We start from the raw sequence: 18,585 nt of genomic DNA, 5'->3' as shown, positions 1-18,585 counted from the left end.
CCAGGGAGATCATGTATTAGACTGTGTTTGAGTGCGAGACTGGACCTGTGCCAGAAAGGACCACAGACAGACACACATCCTGTGCTATTACTACTAATACTCAAAAAATAAAAAGGGAAAAAAACCTTCCTATTTAAGCTAGCCCCAGTTCCATGCAATTATTTTGCCACACTGTTTCTTTCAGTAGCTTTTCTGTAATCCCCCCCAACAAAAAAAAAAAAAACCATATCTATTTCTACACCCCTTTTTTGTCACTGGCCACAACTGCAGCTCTGATTAATTTATACAGCAAACATGTAAAAATGTAAAGAACTCTAAAATAGTGCAGGTAAAGATGAGCCAAAGTGAGCTAGGACTCTTCTCTGTCTCTCAGTGACATCAGGTGAACTGTAGGTTGGGCAGTGACACACATTTATGCCATTTTTACCTGACACTAAATCAACTCTTTGATTTTATTTTTTTTATCAGTAGGTTTTGTTATAGATGTGGAAGTAATTTCATGTGGGTGACCCCAAATATATTTAAGGGATTTCCTGACTAAACTAAGAAGATAGCAAGTCAGGCTCAAATAGAAAGACAGAACTGAAACTTTTAATTTGAGCTGTTGTAATTCTGGATTAACTGCTGACTTTTAGTACAGCTGTGTGTTTGATCTCTTAACATGCACATTTCCTCTATGAAAGGAGCATTAAAGAGAAACACTGCTTTGTACTGTGGTAACCTATAGGAGGTTTGCAGCACAGACTAACAAAGTCTAACTTCTCCTAGAGTGTCAATAATTTCTATTTCAACTGCCTGGTTTTGAGGCAGGCAGTTGGTTCAAACCCGCCTTGATCATTTCCTGTTCTACGTCCATTTTTACCCCTTTATTCCCTCATTTCTTTGAGCATTTTTTTCCAGACATCAATGATACTTAAAGTTATGCTTCAGATAATATTTGAGTCGTCACCTGCTGTACCAGCAGCAGCCTCCCAACATCATTCTAGCCTCCTAGCACCACTGTATTTTCCTACTACGATAAGAACAAATCCAGATTGAGTGAATAAGCTACGAGAAGGGAACCCCCTCCCTCACCCATCCCCGACCATGGCAGCTGTGTACTCAGCTGTTCGAGGGTACACAAACACACAAATCTACATAACACTTGAGAACATTCATCGTTAATAATAAAATGCTACACCAGATTATAACGAGGTTTGCTTGTGACCAAAATGTCCTTTTGTCTACAATCACAGAGCTGAGAACATGGTGGGTAGAAATGTAGAGAGGAGGAGTAGAGGAACAGGTATTTAAATGCAAGACAACTCAGATGTTAGGAGGACCCCACCTGGAATGAATCAGATGCTTTTCAACCTTTCAACCATGTAATCAGCTTTTCTAAAAATACACACTAGACTAGATGATAACCCTTTTTTTCCCCCTTACCAAACATTTCTACCATTTTAACCTCCACATCGCTGTAAACAGATCCTAACCTGGACTACATGGCTTACCTGTTTGTTCTTGTACTTCTTCAGGTAGCGCGGAGACACCAGGCATTCTGGGTTGATATCAGTAGCAACTGGTTCAATGGGTAGGTCAGGGTTCATGTGCTGCATCTTAAGGAAGGACAGAATGTTCTGGACCTCCAGGTTGTATGAGCTATCCGCCATGGTCTTCCCCTTGGAGGCCAAGCGGCATGCAGCCATCCAGTGGGCGTACTGTTTCTCCTGGAGATGAAAAGTCATAATTAACCAACTCTAAAAAGGAATAAGACAGCGCATTAAAGGGTGCACCAACTTCAGCCTCACCGTGTCACACCGAAGCCAGATCTCATTCATGCCATCAGCCACAGGGATTAGCAACTTGATGTTGAATTTCTGACCAGAGATGTTAACATCTGGCGTTACCTCACAGCCTACAAATAGAAAAGCATGGTGCAGACAGGAAAAACAGGTCAAGTGTCAGAGCCTGTTCTTTAGACATGCAACCTCACATTTTTTTATTTGCAGGGAAAAAATAAATGGGCATGACATTGAGGTTTTTGTGTGTGTGTGTGTGTGTGTGTGTGTGTGTGTGTGTGTGTGTGTGTGTGTACTCTTATGCAACTAGGGATGTCTCTGCACCTCTAAGATTCATTTGATGGGAAGGTGTCCCATGTGCCTCCTCTTTACTCTTGTAACAGGAAATTGTGATATCCTTGAATGTGCACCAGTACTGCTTGTAGCCCTTCAACGTCAGTTTCTTGGGTCTAGAGAGAGAAAAAAGCGGAAGACATGTCAGAGTTCAGGTGGGAAAGAACAAGAAAAAGGAAAAAAACAACCATTTTCTTTATTGGTGGTGAGGAGGAACAGCGGGGGAGGGGAGATCATAAGTACAAAGGAGGGGGAGAAAAAGAAGTAGAGCTTCTCAAGTGCAAAGTCAGCGAGATGAATAGGAAAGAAGCCAGCACTGTGGAAAACCATTAAAAGAGGAAATGCCTCTTGATATCATACCCCCCAGCATATACATTTTATGAGACAACCACCCAAGGGGCCACCTGCCTGTCAGCAAAGGCTTCAAGCCAAAAATGAATATGATTTGAAAGCTTGGTCCAACTATAATCACTCTAGATTTTTTGCCAAAGAATATTTGCAGGCTGAGTTTTCAGGTTGCCTTTTAAGCTCATAAGAGATAAGAAAAACAGGCAACAGGCTTACTTGGCCAGAGAATGGTCCCGCCACAGTCAACAGCTTTTGGATAAAATGTAATCTTGCATAGACTAACATGCAGTGTTTAGTGGTTTTGCTAATAGTAAAGGTGCATTTAACCTCATGGCACTGGACTTACTTGAAGACTTTAACATAGTCTGCTAGCTCAGGAATAGATGTGATGTCACCCTAGGAGAAAGGGGAAAGCAATTGTTAAAATAAGCCTGTAAGACTTTAATATACATACATATATGTGAATAAAAGGAAAGAAATAAAAGGGAAAGGATTAAACACAAAACAATGACCTCACACTTGACTTTGTACATTTTCAATGTCATTGCTCAGCACAGTAAGCTGGCTTCTTATGTAATATCTCAGAGGTCAGTTTCCTCTGATAAGCTGAATACACGTTTCAAGAAGTTGTTGTAACAGTAGAGACATATTTTCAGTGGGGCCTTAGAACCCCCAGCTCTTTGTTAGATGGAGAGCTTTTGAATGACTGTGAAATTTTGCACTTCCAGCAAACTGTAGCGCATTGCATTGTCTCTGTGCGTTTCCTCTCATGTTTATGAGTGCTGATGAAAGGAGACTTCGTCACAAGTAGAAACAAAAGCACCTAACCGATGCCAAGATTTCACAATTGGGAAAAACAAATTCACATAATGACGCCCATTTGGACAAAAAGGATGCAGGCAAGCCCAGTGCACGCTCAAGCACCAGTGGTTTTGTCTCATACCAGTGTGTTGGAAGTCTTCCCTCCCTCCAAGGTAATCTCCAGATCTGACAGGGCTGCATCCACTTCATCCACCTCCTTCTCACTATTATTCATGTGGTTGTCGGAAGACATGATTGACAGCTTGTTGATGTGGTACTGAGAATAAAACAAAGAGCGATGCTCTGGTTAAAAGCATGAAACCTGCAATCTATTACTAAAGTTTCCATTCCCTTAAAGCTTCCAGGTCTAAAATAAAACACTTGAGACACGGAGATTTAAAGAAAGTGTGAGGTGGAGATAGACTGTTAGCAGCTTGTTATCTGTTGCACCAACATGGTCAACAGTATTGCTTTTTTCTATAAAGTTTTGCTGTGTGCTACCGGTGCATAAACGCTCCAGCTACATCTTATAAAAAGGAAAAACAATCTGTGATAATTGCCATATAAATACTTTAAGATGTGTTGGCATTTATGTTAGCAAGTGCTGCCAGCATACACCACTGAGTTTACCAGCTATGCCGTTTTTTTGGAAGAAGCTGAAGATAAAGAAAGTTGTCTAAAGAAGAGAAGTGTGCTAAAGTAACTGGTAAATATTCACTGAGGTCAGGCTGTTATAGGCAATGAAATTGTTTTTACCAAGTGTATACTGAATGTAGGACTGAAGTAAGAGATTGTTCTCTATTACAACCCCCCCCCCCCCCCACACACACAAACAAACCCATCAGTGAGTCACAGATACCAAATTTAGCTTGTAGATAAATGGTATTTATAATGTCACCCCATCAGCAACCCCCACCAATATATGAATGAACAGCTGTCAAGAAAGTGAGCGATACAATGCAGCGTTTGATAGAGATGTGAGGATTTAGCTGGCTAAGGCTTCATATTGTAGGACAAAGGGCTTGCCATGATGTCCAATCCTCTGGCTCATCTTTAAAAAATGCAACTCTGTGAAGGAGTGTTTCCCATTTTTCTGTTTGTTTGTGTGATCATCAGAGTTACTTCTTTATCTGCTGAAGTACTGACTACAACCTGTGTCCCAAGTCCACGACTATGAGGTCAATCACTAATCTTGACCACTTATTACCTCATATTTGAGAACTACCATAGTGATACATCCGGGTGACAGCATGCTAAGTCCAGCCAGCTGCATACCAGAGTTGGACAATCATTGCTCTTTATTTAGACCTTAGTATCTGTCAACAGTGAAACCTTAGCTAAAAGCCAAGACTGAAACGCAGTAGTAGCTACTAAAGTGCTAAAAGATAGGCAGCAACAGTCTACCTACCAGCCCAAACACCCAACTTAGATTAGCATCTCTCCCAGTGCAGTGTAAGAAGAAACCAGTGAAGTGTAATTACAACTGGTCAGACGAAACAAACCTAACACCTCAGAGTGAAAGAGTGGGAAAAGGAATGTGAACAGGTCTACAAGACCTTGTCTTTCTGGGGTGGGTGGTCTGAGGTATGGAGTCCTGTGCTCCAAGATGCCCTATAATTACCCTCAGGGTGAAGACAGGGTGGCGTCCTCAGGTCTTGGCACCCACAGTTTATGAGGGTCAGAAATAGAAGGAACACCACCCCAATGGTACATGAGGAAACCTAGGGGTGTAAAAGAGCTTCAAATCTGTATATCACTCCCATTCGAGCCAATAACCATTCTAGCGACTGTCATTTCTTCTGATCTACTTTGAACTTGTCTCAAAACTCAATAATCCAATGCCACCAGTGATATAGTGATATAGTGATAAAGTCCACCAGACCAAAATTGTGTTTCTGTTTTACCAAGAGTCATGTAATAATTCTTGGGTTCAAACTGTTTGACGAGTACACTTCTGTAATAAGAACCTCTCTTTAAATCTAAAAGCCTAAGTACTTTGTTATTAGTATGAACTAAATAGGAAACAATACACAATAGTCAAGATTTAGCCTGCATGCTGCAACAGGGCTTTCAGCATTATAGCTTCACTCTGAGCTGCAATCCTATCCAATTCATTACCTTGAAGCTGAGAAGAAAGCGTGCCTCCCACCCAATAAAAAAAGGTCAGCGTTTCTTTAAATTTCGTACTTTGCCAACTTAAACTGTATCAGTACGCAAACACTCAGCCTTCTTACCTGGAGGGCAGCAAACATCATCATTTCCTCCTCTGTGCATTCAATTTCCTCCAGGAGAATGGCCCACTTGGCTTGTTCATAGAGCTGGTTCACTCGAATGGCATCATACTGTGGACACATCAAATCATATTATTGAGCAAACTGGACAACTTTGACTGCAGTGATGTAAAAGGTAAAGGTTGTATGTGATTAATGATACAAAAGTATCAAATAACTAGTCTTTCAAATGCCCCATTCAGGTCATCGGTACCAGATATAGAAGGTAAGCTCTACAGGCCAGTGTTAAAAAAATATTTTTACCCAAATCGTGCCAACTAATGGCTGGATGTATGCCTGCTTACTTTATGATTATAATAACTTATATCTGGTGCTTTTAGAATATGATGATACAGAGCTATTCAGCATGGCAGGTTCTCAATAATTATCTCAACTGACTACAATGTGCTGTAGTGCTTTTTCTGTGTGATTTACCTTTGGATTGAGGTCAAAGAAGCTGTGATATTTAAACCTCAGCAGCAGCACCTCATTCTCCTTTACATCCTGCTCCATGAGAGACCTGGATGAGTCCAGCCACCTGTGCAAACAGTGATTACAGCTAATTAGAATATGTTATTTTTTCACACAACATGAAAGCAGTCTCTTGTAAATGTCGTCTGTTAACGACCTTTTTTAACTAAACCACTAAGCAAAGTTTTAACTCACCCCTGATTGATTTTGGCTTTGTCCAGCAGGGATTGGGGCTTGTACAGTTTGACCAGAATGTCTGGTGAGGAAATTGGCTGGCTCACAGCAAGAATGCTGGGATTGCCCTCTGACAGGGGACTGTCTCCGAACCAGGCGGATGTTGGTGACAAAGGGCTGCCGTCCCTTGAGTCATAGGTGGGGGTCATGGTCTTACTGTATAAGCCTGGACTAGAGTAGATGCTCCCTGAAAAAAGATAACCATTAGTTATTCTCTTGCGGAGCCAGAAATACAAACCTAACACAAAAACTTCCAAATACTGACACTCACAATCAAGTTAAGTACACATAAGTCACTAACACAGCATTGAGGGGGAAGAGTGAAGACTTCTCAGCACACGCAAATGCAGCCTAGCCTGACCAGTTAGTGGTCAAAAACACCATGTGACTACCAGCACAAACTTTGCAGATGAGTGACTTCAACACCACCCTCCTGCTGATGGTGGGGTAGATGTTGATCAGCATGCAGATGATGCACAACATGATCAGGTTTACCCATTTACTTCCAGACCAAAAGAAAAACCAGCAGGAATGCACTGCACACAGCAAACTACAGCACAATTTACCCACGAGGAAGAGAGAGAGTACAAAAATATTGGAGGAGAATACATTGAATATCTTTTAAACATGTTAAAGGAATATAACTAAACAAAAAAACCTTTAATAAACTAAGTGTCTAAGCAACTTAAATGCTGAGTTATATGTATATTTGGTCTGCAGTGTTTTAATTTGGGAGTCTGGCTACAAACAAAAGCCCCCAAAGTGAAGTTATTTGCATTTCCTGTTAGTCCAAGTTCCAAAGTATTTTCATTCCCCTCCATTCCAACTCTCCCTCTGTAGGGTCAAGCAACACTGGCTAAACCATTAAACCCCTTCTGAAATCAGGAAGTGGGCTTGGTTTCTGTATGTGAGTGTGCATGTGGATGTTTATGTTTGCAAACTGAGGTCATGAGAACATGTTGCTGGCTATGGCCTCCCCTTCCTTGTGGGGGAGGATGATCAGTGGTTCTTTCAAGGTTTTCCTCCCAATGCAAAGTTCATCAGGTCAAGAAGACTTATCCTATCACCCGTAGGGTCCCCTGGGGAATGCCAAATATCTAGGGAAAGTGTGTATAAATTGAAAGCTGGAGTTCCATTAATAACACAAAGGAGCCTCCTCCATCCTGTTTATTGAATCTCCAATGCTGGTGCAAAAACAAAGAATGCTAACATGACTTTACTCGCTAATACTCCCACACTACAGATTCATAGAGGGCTTAGATGGAAGGCGTAGGACCACCATCAGCTGTTGAGACTACGAGTAAACCATGGGATGGTGGTCAATAAATGAACTGTCATGGATTTGGTTTTTACAGCGCTCCTGTGTGGGCTGCTATTTGAAGCATGCAGATAGGATTATAAGCATGTGATTTTAATTCTGAACACAAGTTTATGGCTAAAAACACAAATACATATAACTTGCCCGATAACAACCATCTCACATCTGCATACTCAAGCAAGTGATTGGCTATCCTGCAGGCACAGTGAGCAGGCCCCTGGAGTAGCTTTAAGAAAAGTGAGCAATGAGCTAAATGCTAAAAGGGCGCAAAGCCTTTGTCATGAGACTACCCGAATCAGCTGACTTCCTTAGGAGGACCAGTCAGGTGACTCGGTTGCTAGTCCCAAATGCTACATATGTCTTGTGACCTTAACACACCAGCTGTGGGGTGTAGAGAGGAATAAGGAGGCAATGCTGAGGAAGCAGTGCTGAAAAGAAAGGACAGAGGAAGGGGAAAGCTTACCTTTCACAGGTCCGATGTATATTATCTCAGAGGCTAGGATGAAAAGAGAAAGAGTAAGAAAAAGAAAGACAGGAAAATGTAGAGGGAAGGAAGGAAACGGGTAGAAATCAACTCAAGTGGACAGATTTAAGACACAGAAAACTGTACAGGCATAGAAGGAAACAGAGGAAAAAAGACAACAGTTGAGGAATACAAGAATGGGGTATATCTTTGGCATTTCCACAGACACTGCCAACTGCTAGCCTCAGAGTGGATGACTCAGTTTACCCTCTTCACAGAGGGAGATCGCCCTGGCATGACTAGTGAAGTTCTGCAGTTTCCATCCACCCATTCATAACCATCCAACGCAGCATGACTGATTGAAAACCCAGGCAAGGCGTTGGTCAGAATGACCCAGCCTTGCATGTATAAAGTGCAGCACATTTTTACAAAGTAAAGGCTGTTCGAGGTCTGTCATTCTCAACACTGACAAGACAGACGATTACAAACAGTGGGCATGCCAAGGCGTAGCCACTCCACTGGGAGCTGCTGAACTGGCATCACGTGCAGCGTCGTGTCTATGTTCGTGTAACAACAACAGCTGAGGATGAGTAACATGGTTTTTCTACCAAAAATGACCAATTACGTGAGGCAGGTCAAACGAGTGTGGAGACATTTCCTAAATAGTAATTTTAAATATAGAGATTGAGGTTTTGGAAAAAGATTGCCAGTCTACAAGTGGAAATAAATGGTCATGTACTCATTATGGACTTGTTGTTTAGACATCCACCCATTTCATTTGCTTCCGAGATCAGTGTGGAGCTCACTGTACAGTACACATAGGCTATTTTGCATGTGTTTAGGTACTCGATAGACACACATTTCTTGTATGTATTTCTTTTACCGTTCTCGTCAGTAATAAATCAGTTAAAAAGACATTGAGAAAAAGGCAAAATGATCTGTTTAAAGCTTGAATATCTCCAAAACATTCAATCAGACTCAAATACTTCAGAAAAGTGTTAAAATAACTGTCACAAGTTCTTATGAATGGTATTATAATCAAATGTGTTGTTTTATCAGCTTATTGAGAAAATATAATAATCACATTTAAAAAGGTGGATTGTGAAAAGACTTGAATGGATTAATAAAACTGTTGCAAATTAATTTCCTGTAGATTGAATAATTGATTAACTAAGTATTGCAGTCCTAAATGTGATAAAGGTGGTTCTGTGGTACTGATTGTATCTTTTCAAAGCCTTGTGATTTCTATCAGGAGATCTGGGCCAAAAGGCCAGCCCTTCCTCACGAGGGGACGGAATAACATCTTACAACTTGGCCATGAAGTGTACTTTGACTGTAGCATGTGATCTGCGATCTGATGTGTGTGTGTGCGCTCGCTCACACACACACACACACACACACACACACACACACACACACACACACACACACACACACACACAAGGAGACTGGTGACAGTAAACAGATTCTCCACATTCCTACTGAAACTCTGTTTCTCCTCACCACCTAATACTCTGACCACATTTACCCACTGGGAACAAAATGTATCTAAACCAAAGGCGTAGAGGAGTGTGTAGCACACCCCTTAAAATGTGGTGATGCAACTCTGGGCGTGATCGATGTGTTGGGAAGTAACTGCTTTTTGCAGTTTCAATCACTCATTATGTTTAAATATATGAGTGAATAAATACACCATTCACTCTGATCCACATAGGTTTGTAATGATACTAGAATTTTAAACTTGATACAAAGTAATGCTCAATAGCATTCTTAGTACCATGGGAGAAAAATAAAATAAGACACATGAATCTTTTCTACAAGATAAGAACTAAACCAACAATAACATCAATGTTATTTTACATATTTAACACTATCTTATATAATTTTAAGCAGTGCAAAATTTGAGGTTGTCTGAGGCAGTGCTGTGCGTCTGGTGAGTTGGCACCATCTTTTCATTGTTGATCAAATCGTACTGTTAGGGGTAGAGCAACACACTTTTTAGACACAAATAATTGTGTTAGTCTAACACAATTTACACAGCCTATTAATGTCGGGCAGGTAGTGATAACGATTTCTGCCTAGTTCCACCATTAGCACCATCATTAGCACCTTAATGATAACTTAACAGCAGGCTAATGTAGCTACCAGGTAAATGCTAATAGTTAAACAGCAAACTTTTATGTGTCCAGTAGCCAGGTTAATGTTTCTGATAACCGTTTAAAATGTCTTGAAATTCCTTGAAGTGTTGTCCAGTGTTGAACTTACTGTTCATGTGTTCAACTAGTGAGGGGAGGGGCTGTGTGCCTGCCTATCTGCAGCAGTGCTTTTTGAAGGTCTATGTCAACTAGAGGAGGCAAAGACAGTACTGCCGGGTTGAGTATCTAATCTGAGAGCCATTTTTAGTATCAAATAGTATCCGAGTATCAATTTTTTTGACAACCCTAGATCCAAATCTGTATTTCAGGAGAATTTGTTTTTCACAATGAGTGTTCAGGCTGCTATCCCTGCAACTGGTGAGTCTATATAGTCATTCAGTGCACACTGAGCTGACTCTGCAGAGCAGAAAAGACTAATCGCACAAAGAGTCTCATTCACCCTGTCTGATGGTGTTAGCAGTTCTGCTTAATGCTAACTCTGTGACAGCAGTCTGTTTTGTTCTGCTCCTCCCTGCTCAGATGGTTGTAAGTCTCCCATCAGGAGGGAGGAGGGTCAGTATGACTGCACTCCTGTAGCCTGGTTTGGGTTTAAAATGGCAGCGTGACCAACTATGTGTGGAATCTCAGCCATTTTTAGTCCCCCCTGCCAAGGAATTGAGAGCGAGGGCTGTAGATCCCATGCAGGCCTCAAACTCACGCATTCATATTTGGTCACGAGAAGCAGGGCGCACCAAACTCGAGTCATCTTAGTGTTTTGGGTGGGCGTTTTTTTTTTTTAAATCGCAAGTGCATGAAATACAAAAAAGAATCTAAGAAGCTTCATGGGGCCAGCACAACCTGCCATACAACCTGCTGTCCCAGGAAAATAGGAGCAATTGTTTTTCACAACAAAAGAAAGTGAAAATTCTTCCTGATTACCTAAAAACAGATCAGAATCTAAAAAAAACCTAAATGGTTAGGTTTATACAAACTTTCAACTCATGGGTTGGGAATATGAACTCAAAAATACCCTGGCTTTCTTCATCAAGAAAGATTTTTGTTCCTATGTTAACAAACTCAGTTGGAGTTCTTTAGGAAACATTGTTAACGAGCCATAGAAGCAGCTCACCTGATCCAGGTGTTAACATCGGACCCTCCAGTTCCAGATCATCTTCTTCCGTCTCCTCCAACTTTTTCTTCTTCTTTTTGGGATCACGGGGCTTGCGCAGTAGAGATAACTCCTCTGGGTGGCGGATATCTTTTGGGGAGAAACATTAAGAAGATCCATTCAATGTCACATAAGCATAAACCTTGACTAGCAACAAAGCCAAGTCCATTTGGACACAAAGACAGACAGGCTTGGATGTCATAGAGTCCCCAAAACCATACAGTAATTTGTGTTTTTTTAACTATAGGCTTGAAATAAAACCACATGACCTCAATGATTTTAAGCTGTATAGTAGGTGAAAATAGGGACACTAAACCAACCCAAATCTAAAAAAAAGGTGAGAGGCAGATGGGGGGAGAAGAAGGACAAAAAAGCAAAGGGAAACAGATGCAGACAGCTGTGCACATAAAGGGTGGAATACTGTAAATCCCTTTTCTCAGGGCTCTAACAAATCTTGCTTTAACTTTAATCCCCAGCTGAGACTGAGCAGACATCCTCCATCGCCCTCCTACTCCTCTTCCTTAGACAATTCCTTCAACACACATTAATAACACAATTCAGCCGACATTGGAGAATAGTAAGGTAGCGTTACTTTTACCCCCCTGCCCGCCAAAAACCCTCCCAAAACTCTTCACAACAAACAGGTGATAAAGATGAAAAGAACCAAACTGTAACTGCATGTATGCAAATGGAAGAGAAGTGTGCAAGATCCAACTCGGACAGTAAGACACCCGCCATACTGAATATAATGACTAAAACAGAGCAGTCTTTATTCCCTGGCTTCTCTCTCTTTTCCCTCCTTCCCTTGGGCCTGGAGGCCAGGGAACCATCACTCAGCAGCAGCAGCAATAATGTTTTAGGATGGCTTGGGGCGGTTCTGATATAGGCGGTGAGACGGCCAGAATGTGTCAGGACTAGAATAGATGGAGCTCGTCTAGAAGCAACGCACATCTGGACCCTCAGCTGGACTTGGTTTTCTCGAGGATTCCATATGAACTGACGAGCACGCAGATACTTGAGAGCAATATTTCATATTTTTATGTAATCAAGTGCATAGCTATCCATTTTCTTATATCTATTGAATCAAATCTTTTTTTTTCAAGTAACTGAAGAAGGTGTTGTGGAAAGCACAGGCAGAAGGGTTGAGAGAACGTCTTGGCTTGGTGTGCAAGCTTGTTTGGTTTGTGTAACTAAAGCAAAAGCATTCCAGGAGTTTTAAGAACTACCAGATGGGAGCTCACCCTTTCTCTGCTTCCCTCCTCCCCCATTCTCACTCTGCTGTAGCAGACGAGCACAGTCCCCGTGCCCTTATACAGCCATGTGAGTTCCAGGCCTGCTGCTGCGCTTTAGCCCCCAAGGAGGCAAATATACACAGTAAAGTGTGTATCAAACGGCAAGTAGATGGATAGGACTGTGTCTTTTTGTGAGACACTGCAGAACCATGTGGCATTTTATTACAACCTAACTCTGTTTAATTGTTATGAGCCTATCATCAACACTGGGAACTTTTCCATATTATAAATATTAGCATGACAAACCCTGGGGGAGATAATGCATCTGATGTAATCGATCTCTATTATTTCAATGAAATGAGTTAATGCCATGTTTTTCAATTGTTTACACTACTTTGAGTTTGTTGTCAAAACCAGACAGCTCAAAAACTTCATTTAATTAAGAACTATAAACATGTACACGTATGCAGCAGTGTATTTGATTTCCGGAAAAATCTGTGGCTGCTTAATAACGTGCAAATTTGTTCCACTAAAATGCACCGACATCCAGAAAAATTATCTACTCAGGAGATCATTTATGCTGCTCATATGCATGATTACATTCTTTAGGTCACTACCCACCACAGTTAGTGGCCATAGGTGGTAGGAATGTAGATTATCTCCATAACTGTTGAAACTACATCAATCACCCTGCTGATCTTCTGCTCAGCTCTCCTCGTACTTGGCAACCAGGCTTCAACACAGCTAAATGCCTCCATTTAAAGAAATACTTCACTCTTAACTCAGAGCAGGCAGTACACCCTTTTCTGGCTGACAACCATGGTCTTGGAAATGCCAATTCTCATCCCGGGCAAGTGTTGTAGTTAATTTTTTGCTGACATATTCATACTCCTACGCTCACCACTTTTGGCTGGTGTCAGGAGGAGGAAAGAGGAGGAGGAGGGTGATGGTCAGAATGATTACAAAGGCTTGGTGGATTTTCATTAGCAGAAATGACACCTAGACAACAAGATCCTAATCTTCTGTCCTGCTGACTTGTGGCAGTAACCAGGCCTGAAGCCAGAGGAAAATGATTGACTGGGAACCAGCAGCGCTTGCAAGATTTACTCTTTGGAACAGATGATTCACTGCAGTGAGTAAGACCAGCCGCAGAAGAATCACAAACATCATCACAGGCTAATTTTACAGCACTTAAGTTTGCCGTATAAACTGATATAGACCTACATGGGCAAAAAATTACAAAGGAATCATCTGGTTCCTGTGTTTCCCTTGCATACTCCTAAATGTTAAGAATAGGTGGTCTAGTTCCCACATATAGGCTTTACTTGGGCGGGCTGCCCAGGTATGTTAACAACAGGCCTAGGATATTTGGCGACTCGTTTTTTTTTTATTTTTTTTTTTTAGTTCTGTTCTTTTTAGCTGCTCACCACCAAGCCGGGCCCTTTGCTTCACATGCTACCAGTCTGGTGCTGTAGCAGTCCTCCATATAAAATATGGAAAACCTTTCCCAGTGGAAAGGACTACAAGTGGCGAGGATAGTCCTTCAGCTCAGAAGATCTACTGAGCGCTGAAGGGCACTTCAAACCTGCACCTGTAACAGGTGGAGTGGAGAACTGGTTCAAACAGCTCCAAGCCAAGCTCACATGCGTTTCAGAACAGGCTCTGCTGTCACCACACATGGAAGCTAGATGTTGCAGTTGAGTCACAGGTCAAAAGACTCACACACACACCATTTGCATTATATGTTTTAAGAATTGAGCTGATTACACATAAAGGAATGATAAACTTTTGGTGTTTATATTAAGTCAAATCATACTACGAGTTCATTCAGTTCTTAAAATGGCACAAGTCTCTTGTACTATTTTTCACTCTGGCTTTGACAATCTATACCAAACGGCCTTAGTGGCTTGGGAAGAGTGACAGTTCTCTTTCTTTGTCAGACACAAGGCTAAATATGTGCTAAAAGGCAACTCAGAAAGGATAATGATGCACTTACATTTAGGAGATGGAGCTGAGGCCAAACCACAGTACTCCTGTGTTATGACAACAGTTGAGAGCACATTTGGGCCCAGTCAAGCAGGCCACAGGTTGATGGGTCATAACTCTGCTGGACCAAAACGACAGAGCTAAGGTCCATACAAAAATCAGAAAGGTTTCTTGAGGACAAAGTGGTGGGACCAAAAAATTACAGATGTCTGCTTCAAAGTCACTCTTCGTGTGAGGTGCTACTGACAAATTACTGATGAATCTGTTTTGCCAGACATTATTTAATGGCTCACTGTAACATTTCATTACTGGTGCTGCCTATTAGCCATTCCATAGAAAACCCTCTGTGTTGGTTTTCAAGCACACAGTAGTTTAAAAGAGCTTACACAGTTGCTCTGAGTGCAGCAGCTTGACTCTTGTTAGTCTGAAATGACGCTTTTCTAAGGGAGGCAGCAGATTTGCACCACCTCAGGCTCCAATGTCCTCAGTCATGTGTTAGTCAGTTATGAAGAGTACATTCTGTCTGCTGGCTCACAGAACAAACGGTGTTAGAGGGTGTGTGTGTGTGTGTGTGCTGAATATATATTTAGTCAATATGAGAAACCAGGTTGTGAAGATGGCACAGTGAGCAAAAGGAGGAGCTGGAATTTTAGTGGGGTGCAAAGCAGCTTGCAGGAAAGGCAGCTAACAACAGTACACCCTACTGTGGGATGACATTAGCTGATCCATCAGGATTGGGGAGTGAGTTGGATTTCATGAACTGAACTTTAATTACACAATATACCGAAGTTATTGGTTGCATCATCAAGCAAATGAAGATTCGACAATTTCCTCCGTTCTCTAAAACTTTAAGCTGAGTATCTTTTGGTGTGAATTGGGCCAAAGAATTGTGACAGCAGTTTTCCCTGTAGCATTGTAGTTGCATTTCTTCACAAAACAGAAGACATTACAAAAAGTGGAAAAAATATAATTTTGGAGAACTCTGAATTGTTTACAGAGTTCAAAATTGTTATCTTTAAACTAATTGTGGAAAATCCCGAATGCCTCTTTTTCCTATCAACTAAGAAGTGCAGGACAGGATGTAAGGTCAAAACAGGAGTGGAACTGAGTGATTTTTGTGTATTACAGTACATCAGCCTTTTGCTGACTCTTTTCCAGTCTTACCAGATGGAGTGCATTTGTCAAGACCAAGCTGCCTTGAACATGGGAGAAGTATGTAATGACAATGACAGAATTTAATTGCTCTAACGAGGCTAAAAACCAGACAAAACATTAGTTTGGAGTAAAGAATAATGTTTGTTAATACTGCAAAGTAAAAGACTGTTGCATGAGGTAGTTGTAAAACTGTTTTCTCTTTCTGTTTTGCAGACTTGCACAAGTAGCCCAATGACTGAGGGAACTAAACACGAGAACTAGATCTGGTCTTAAAGCCAAGCTCATCATCACTGGAAAAAAAAAAAGAAGAATCAAATCTGGTTTCTGTCTTCCACTATCCCTGCTCCTCCCTTTCTGCTGTCTGAAACAAAGGCCAGCTGGACAGGCCTCTTCCTGTCCCCTCGTATTCACTATGCAGCTCACAGGCAGGCAGGAGCTGCCCAAATTACAAAAAATGCTTCCAGGTCACTGCAACTGTAAGTCAGCTTAGTAAGCTGTCATACATCTACAGCAAAAGGAAAAAAACATCCCCATTCTCTATTTTTGAAAATAAAATCTTGCAACCTGCAAAGTCAGCTAAAATAAGTTTTTCTCAAATGTATTCTTATGTAAATGTGAATATAACAGATGTCTCTGCCCCGTATTTTCAAAAAAAGCTTCTTTGTATATTTACACTAAATAAAATGCTCTGCAGAAACCAAACTAAAAGCTCAAGTCAAGCGATACCAACAGGAGACCCTGTCACTGGAGCCCCTGATCCTACTTGCTGAACACAGTTCAGTGACCAGGACACGACAGGTGTGCTATGATCCTGTCTAAGGATACACGTGCGTGAGAGTTTTGTCAAACCTGCAAACTGTACTGTAGATAGTGATTGAGAGGCAGGGGCAAGGGTTGAGATCTGAGCTGAAGAAAAGTGGATGTTAGTAGGTCAGGGGTTGTTGGAGTCCAGCATGTGACCTCAGTCATCTTTGGCAGATCAGCAGATATCTATAGTGTGTGCGTGTGACCCTTAGGCATTAGTTACGCCATGGAGGACACTTAAATTAGAACTGATGTTATAAGAAGGAGACTGTGACCAACAGTAGGAGTCATTTCTGTGTACCTTGTTGCACACCTTTGTTTCTGAGACAGATAAATAATCTCTGTTTACGAAACATTATTGTGAGACTGATTGGAGCCCTGGTTTCAAGGACATGACTTTAGATTGGGCTGAAAGTCAGGAGACACCACTTTGGCTCTGTAAGCTTAGACTGTGTTTAATAAACACAACAAATTGCCAGGGATAAAAACAAAGAGGGAGGAAGGGCATGATTAGCTATGTTTGATGTCGAGCATTTTAGACCTTTTCCAAAAATACTATCACCACAGGAAGTTTCCAGTTAAACAGGGTGTGCATAAGTAAACTGCATGCCCCATTTTGCAAGTGAAACAATTTCAAATACATAACTACTTGCCAACAACACCTCATCTCACACTGGCTTCATGAGAACTTTTCACATGTCCAATAAAACTATTCATTCTATTCCTCTGAAAAGGAGTCGATCGTTCACTCACTGAAAGTTTTGCAGATGTCCGACACGGCCTTGAAGACCCGGTCAGAGAAGTTGACCTTGACTTTCATGTGCTTCATGTTGGGGAGCTGGAGCCGTAGCAGTTTGTGCTGCGGCGTAAAGAGCAGCCTGGCGTCAGCTTGGATGCCGTACTTATCCAACGTCCAGTGGGTTTTTAACAGCCATGTCTTCTTCTTCTCCCACCAGAGAGCATGGTCCGACCAGTCCCTCTTTACATCTAAGAGAAGGCAGAAAAAGATGGAGAAGTTACAGTGATCAATGTTTGTGAAGGTTCTCAGTCATCCAGGTCATCGTAGTCAAAGGAGCTTGCAAAGAAAAGTGTCTGGACTTCTTTAAGTTGCTTGAAGACGTTTCACCTCTCATCTGAGAACTGAGATCAGAACTGAAGAAGCTTCTCGGATGAGAGACAACTTAAAGAAGTCCAGACGCTTTTCTTTGCAGGCTCCTTTGACTACAGTGATCAATATGTAAACTGAAAAGCTGCAAAGAAAACTAAGCAAAGAACGGAGCATTTCTATTGCTGTATTGCTGTATGGTAGAACACTGTATAACACTCTACTGATAACCCAACCAAGTATATCCCTTCCCAGCTGGAAGTCACACTTGATTGAAAAGGGGCACCAGCACATTATTGCAGAGACGGTGAAGTCAAAGAGAGAGGAGGGGGGAGAGGACTGAATGTGTGAAAGACGTGGCTGTTTGTGTGACGCTGAGGGAATATCAGGTTCATACCGCCCTCTTTGTTCCAGAGTCACACCGTGATCCCTTTAAAGCAGACGCAAGGCACCCAAAACCCTGCATTGCTTCCAGGCTTTTGCTCTGCAGGGGATCACCAACAATAGCGAGTGACCTGTAGTCTCATGGTGTATGTGTCTCACTTCAAGGGGAAGGTGAAAACCACAGGGATTTGAGGGAACTCAAAGCATCTGTTTTGCAGATCACCTGGTTCTCGTCTGTATGCGAGCAGCTCAGCAATGTGCTGAAGCTCTATTTGAATTGCAAATCAAAGTGGTGAGTAAAACCGAATATTCACAGACATAGTGGTAGCTCTGTTAAAACCATTGTTCTCATGTATTAATGTGATTCATCAGCAACTGGGATACATTCACAAATTAGCCATGCAAGTTAAGCGGCTAGCTCAAAGGCTCATAACTTTACACGGTGTTTAAAATACCGGCTATTTATGTACCCCACACTGTGCACATGTTCCTTTATGATCAAGTGTAAAATTTAACAGTCTTGTTAGCAGACTGTGATAGTTGAGATGACGTGAATAAACCTGAAGTTGGTTTTTTTTGACTACTTTCAGATGTCCC

General features: G+C 41.6%; 1 protein-coding gene across 4 annotated transcripts in view; it reads right to left on the bottom strand.

The window, feature by feature from the left end:
• The window catches only part of fermt2 (FERM domain containing kindlin 2), a 37,885-nt gene that overhangs the window by 5,121 nt on the left and 14,179 nt on the right, over positions 1-18,585 (bottom strand). For 2 of the 4 annotated variants that reach the window (XM_085143427.1, XM_085143428.1), the window contains exons 3-13: positions 17,253-17,486; positions 11,284-11,412; positions 8,020-8,052; positions 6,200-6,425; positions 5,969-6,071; positions 5,498-5,605; positions 3,406-3,540; positions 2,809-2,858; positions 2,106-2,230; positions 1,791-1,897; positions 1,494-1,709 (exon numbers count right to left, since the gene is read on the bottom strand). In XM_085143427.1, the coding sequence (XP_084999553.1) occupies positions 1,494-1,709; positions 1,791-1,897; positions 2,106-2,230; positions 2,809-2,858; positions 3,406-3,540; positions 5,498-5,605; positions 5,969-6,071; positions 6,200-6,425; positions 8,020-8,052; positions 11,284-11,412; positions 17,253-17,486 (1,466 nt within the window). The remainder of the gene's footprint in view (positions 1-1,493; positions 1,710-1,790; positions 1,898-2,105; positions 2,231-2,808; positions 2,859-3,405; positions 3,541-5,497; positions 5,606-5,968; positions 6,072-6,199; positions 6,426-8,019; positions 8,053-11,283; positions 11,413-17,252; positions 17,487-18,585) is intronic. The other 2 variants (XM_085143429.1, XM_085143430.1) reach the window with 1 other exon arrangement.

This window comes from Neolamprologus multifasciatus, chromosome 19 (genome assembly GCF_963576455.1).
Source record: "Neolamprologus multifasciatus chromosome 19, fNeoMul1.2, whole genome shotgun sequence".
Lineage (NCBI taxonomy): Eukaryota > Metazoa > Chordata > Actinopteri > Cichliformes > Cichlidae > Neolamprologus > Neolamprologus multifasciatus.
This window is presented reverse-complemented; position numbering and strand designations above follow the sequence as displayed.